This window comes from Mycena indigotica (genome assembly GCF_014461135.1).
Source record: "Mycena indigotica strain 171206Taipei chromosome Unknown Mind.scaff0002, whole genome shotgun sequence".
NCBI lineage: Eukaryota > Fungi > Basidiomycota > Agaricomycetes > Agaricales > Mycenaceae > Mycena > Mycena indigotica.
This window is the reverse complement of record NW_023503001.1, coordinates 5,905,337-5,909,495: the sequence shown is the minus strand read 5'-3', so window position 1 is coordinate 5,909,495 and position 4,159 is coordinate 5,905,337. Positions and strand designations below refer to the sequence as shown.

Here is a 4,159-nt window from a genome sequence, read left to right as displayed (position 1 = left end):
CTCCAACGACGCAGTCTAGCGTAAGACTTGGCCCACTCGATTCGCAGAGCTATAGATATCGAGCATCAGAACAGAGTAAAAGGCGTTACGGAGGCGTACCTTCCTCCACACCCTCCGATGTGTTAGATACGTTGCTCCAGATCCACGAGACTTGCCGTCGGCTCTCCCCGTGCTTGAAGAATGCATTCGCTTGCAAGGCAGCATCTCGCCGGTTGATCCTCTGGACTGACGTCCCTTCTATCAAATCCTCATCCTCGTTATCCTCCAACTCTTCGCTGTCCATTGACAGGCAAAGCTGGGAGCCCGGCCCGTTGCAGCTCTGCGTCTCGTGCTTTCTGAGCGCGTTCCGCTTTGGCGCGTCTTTGATTATCTCTTGCCACTTGCTCCGCGTCCTCGATGCACCGAATATCAGCCTTTTCCAGTTTCCGCCATCCTATTAGCCTGGCATCCCCTTCAATAGCCACCAATGCTCGCCACGCAGCTTGATACTTCTCTGAGTATAGAAGTATTTTGCGCTCGTTTTGGTCGACGAGAGTCCGCGAGCGCGTGTTCATTGCTTGGGCACGCGAATTGTTTCGCTTATAAGTAAGCAATCTTGACTTCACATGGAGTTGGAGTTGAAGGCAGGTTAACGAAGAGCGACACTGCGCATCTCGCAAACCCTTTTCAATCTCGATCAATCCGTCTCGACAACCACCATTCGCGCGTTCAGCAGGAGATAAAGCAGAAGGGGGGAGAAGGGGAACGCGCTCAGCAAGCGTTTCCTGCGAGATTTTCAGAGATTCGAAAGTTCGCAGCGCTGCCGGCATGTAAGTCGTTTGTAGAAGTCGCAGCCGCTTGATAGTGCGGTTAAGCTTTCGACGTTGACGGCGAAGACTGACTCCCCCGGCCGATCCTCTCGTCCTTTTCAGATCGACCAAACCACGAATGCGCCGCCTACACTTTCATTAATATAGCTGTTTGAGCCAGATAAACACTGACTGGTCCGATTCTGCATCCAACAATGCAACGATGAACTCCGTGGGTGAGACATCGTGGATGGGGATGGCCCCCGCTTTCTCTTGAGCAGCCTCCTCCTCCTCATACATCTTGCGAACGGCAGCTTCGGTTAAACCTATACAAGATGAGCGATCAAGTCATAAGTTAGTCTAGGCTTACCCTCGGATCTTGACTCGTAGGGATTAGGCTTGGAGTTGTCGGCTTCAAACTCTTCGACCTGCGCCTTCCAAGCGGGAACGCGATCGACATTGCCCAAAGTCAAGAGCTCGAAGTCCCGCTCTTGTTTCAGCAACTCCTCTGCTGCTTTGTCCGTTCGACGTCGTAAAAGACCCGCTAAACGCAGTAAGTCAGAGAGTTCATAAAGGAAAGCGAGCTCACCCAGTCGAAGGAGTTTTATCCAATTCCAGAATGACCAATGGTCATCTAGTTGATCCCAGCGAGCTCCGGGTCCACATACCCTGGTGCTAGCTGCGATTCCTCCAATCATACTCCAAGGGCGCTCCACACCCTCCCCATCGGTCATTCCCGAGCCCAGAATCAAGAGCAACGAAAAAAGGATCTGACACAGAACCAAATGGCCATTGATATGCATTTTGGGGATGGCGAAACGAACCATCGCAAGAACGAGTGATAATCGTACGAGTGACGGTAACTTCGCCAATCGTTCGCGCAACTTCTTCATCCATTGACAGACGATGTCGTAGGAGATGATTTTCAGGAGAGCAGGGTGGATATGGCGCATGAAGGAGCCGAATATATAGTCCATGTTACTGTAACTATCAAAATATTAGTCCACATCCGATTAGAATATCACACATACCGTTCACCAGCCTGTAGATCTCCGACACCATTCGGGAGCACAAACTCGTGTCGTGCACAAACACCCATGCCTACACCCGTGACACTATATCCTCGAGAAAACTTTGAATTTGCGTGGTCGAGGGCGGCAAGGCCACTGCAAGTGCTCATCTGGAGTTAAAATCAGCTGGTTCTCCCGATTCAAGGACGTTCAAACCTCTTGCTGGTCCGTCACAGTCAGGAGATGTTCTCGATAGGGATGCCATTCAAGCATATAAGCCCAACCGGTCCCAAGACCAGGATCGCGCAACTCATTGGAGATGGCTCGACGTTTTAAGCGAAAACAGGCATCTATGGCGATGAACATGACATGCAGACATCTGCAAGAGACTGTCAGTCAATCGTTCGGACGACTCCCAGCAAGAACATAACGCACTTATCCTCGGGCGAAGCGTTCTCCCATCCCTCAGGCAAGTTGACTCCAGGCCGAGGACAAGCGGGACAGCAAATTGCAAGTTCTCCGGGAGCGGTACCGAGAACTCCATAGCGATCATAAGAGCGTCCCATTCTCTTGAGGAGTAACAGGTGCCGATACTGGCGGGCCATGCGCATAAAGATCGCATATCGATCAGGAGGCTTGACCCCAGTCCCATCCGTCAGCGACTCCAGTGTCGAGTAGTAGTCGTAAGCAGTCGTCTTGCCATGCAAAGAGAGGTAATGGAATCTATCAAGGCACACGAATGTCGCACAGGTTCGAGGAGAATGGCTGGTCGCGGGATACCAACCAGCTTTCAAGAGTTGGATATGGTCAGGGTCGCTGCTCAAGCAGCCACAGAAATCGACTGCGACCTCTTGGATACCGTTGTCCCCGAGAACAACGAAGTCAGAACGGCCCGTTCAAATAAGTGGACACTGTTCGTGGAAGTTGTGGCCGAACTGAATCCGAAGTCCTAGGTCTCGAAGAGTTGTTCTGACGAAGTATATACCAGTCCATTTCTAAAGGATATAGTAAGTTCCACGCTTCGTTCCAGTTTATCGATCATATTACCTCAACAAAATGGGTAGGATTAGTTTGATGCGCCTTGACACAGCAGACTTGACAGAGCATGGCCCCGCCGCGGCAAGACTGGCAGCGGTACAAGACAGAATTAGGCTGCTTACAGCTCGAGCAGCTTGAGTCGTGTTCGAGGCCTCGCCCGTCTCGCCAGAGCATTGCGCGAAGATAATTGTCTCGATATTCGGTAGCCCATTCTTGCATGGCCTTGTCCTGGAATGGCGTTAGACCAGACTCGGCCCCAAGAATCGAAGACTCACTGCAGGGCGAGTTTGGCGGAGATTGGCATTGTCGTCTTGCACGCTACTCTCGTCTTCCTCCAAACCCATTTCATATCGCTCCGGCTCGTCGCCAGGGAAAAGGATTGGTCTCTGCCGCTCGAAATGTTCCCGACGAGCACGCTTTACTGGAGAAGAAGGCTCCACCAACACCGTCTCAGTGCGGACGCGTCGGTTATCGCTGGTAACGCGGTGGACACTTGTGGACAGCAGAGCATTTGGGGGGGCTCCGACTAACTCTTCAATGGGAGTCGTGTGATGGCGCGCGAAGGCTGCTGCTTTGCGTTTGCGAGTGTTGTCATTGTGAGAGGACGCCATGGAGTCTGAAGCGAAGGGAGAACTGAAGCGAAGAGGAAGCGAGAAGAGCCGGCGGCGTGACCAAACAAGGTGACATTCCGCGTGCTCGTGCTGATTCCGTAACCATCATTCGTCATCGTGATCCAAGTGACAAGCCTGCATAGTGTTATGCGTGTGACAGGCTGACTCACATTTTTTCTTCCTCCTACCACGCCAATACCACGCACACTATGCCGGGCGGTCTACTCCAACGTCGGCGAAGTTTCTCCGTCTCATCACTCGCGGTCCAGACAGCGATTCCCGCTTCGTACGTATCTCCGATCGCTCTATCAAGCGGCAGATCTCATCATTCATCAGCCACTGTACTACCGTCATCTGGTTTTCCACCCGATGAGGAATGACGCGAAGCTCAAGATGGTTCCACTACTTCTGGCTGTTCCCTATTACGACCTCCCCCCAACTCCGAGCGACATATCTGTGGACACTGTAGCTGACGAAATCGGAAAGGCATGGCTGCACTCACCGTTGGCATGTTTCGCCTGCGCCAAAGGCGGCTGGAAACGCTTTCAACCTGAGGGCTATCCCGGCCAAGCGTTTTCAGTGGTGGTGAGCTGCCCGCACGCCTGTGATTCGGACTCTACCAGTGCTGCCAAGAGTGCTGCCGACAACGCCAGTGTCAAACTTGAAAGCGTGGATGCAAACGATAACGCGAGTGTCAAAAGCGTGGATGCAA

General features: G+C 52.5%; 1 protein-coding gene across 1 annotated transcript; it reads right to left on the bottom strand.

Annotated features, from left to right (window-relative positions):
* Nucleotides 1–257: 257 nt before the first annotated feature.
* On the bottom strand, nucleotides 258–3,447 carry MIND_00286500 (CxC2 domain-containing protein; the record flags this gene model as incomplete). The annotated part of the gene is made up of 7 exons (XM_037359730.1): nucleotides 2,234–3,447; nucleotides 2,015–2,177; nucleotides 1,820–1,968; nucleotides 1,378–1,775; nucleotides 1,159–1,332; nucleotides 982–1,114; nucleotides 258–936 (listed from the first exon to the last, which is right to left on the bottom strand). The coding sequence occupies exons 1-7, from the start codon at nucleotides 2,407–2,409 to the stop codon at nucleotides 258–260; spliced, it is 1,872 nt and encodes a 623-aa protein (XP_037224825.1). The 5' UTR covers nucleotides 2,410–3,447.
* Nucleotides 3,448–4,159: the final 712 nt, after the last annotated feature.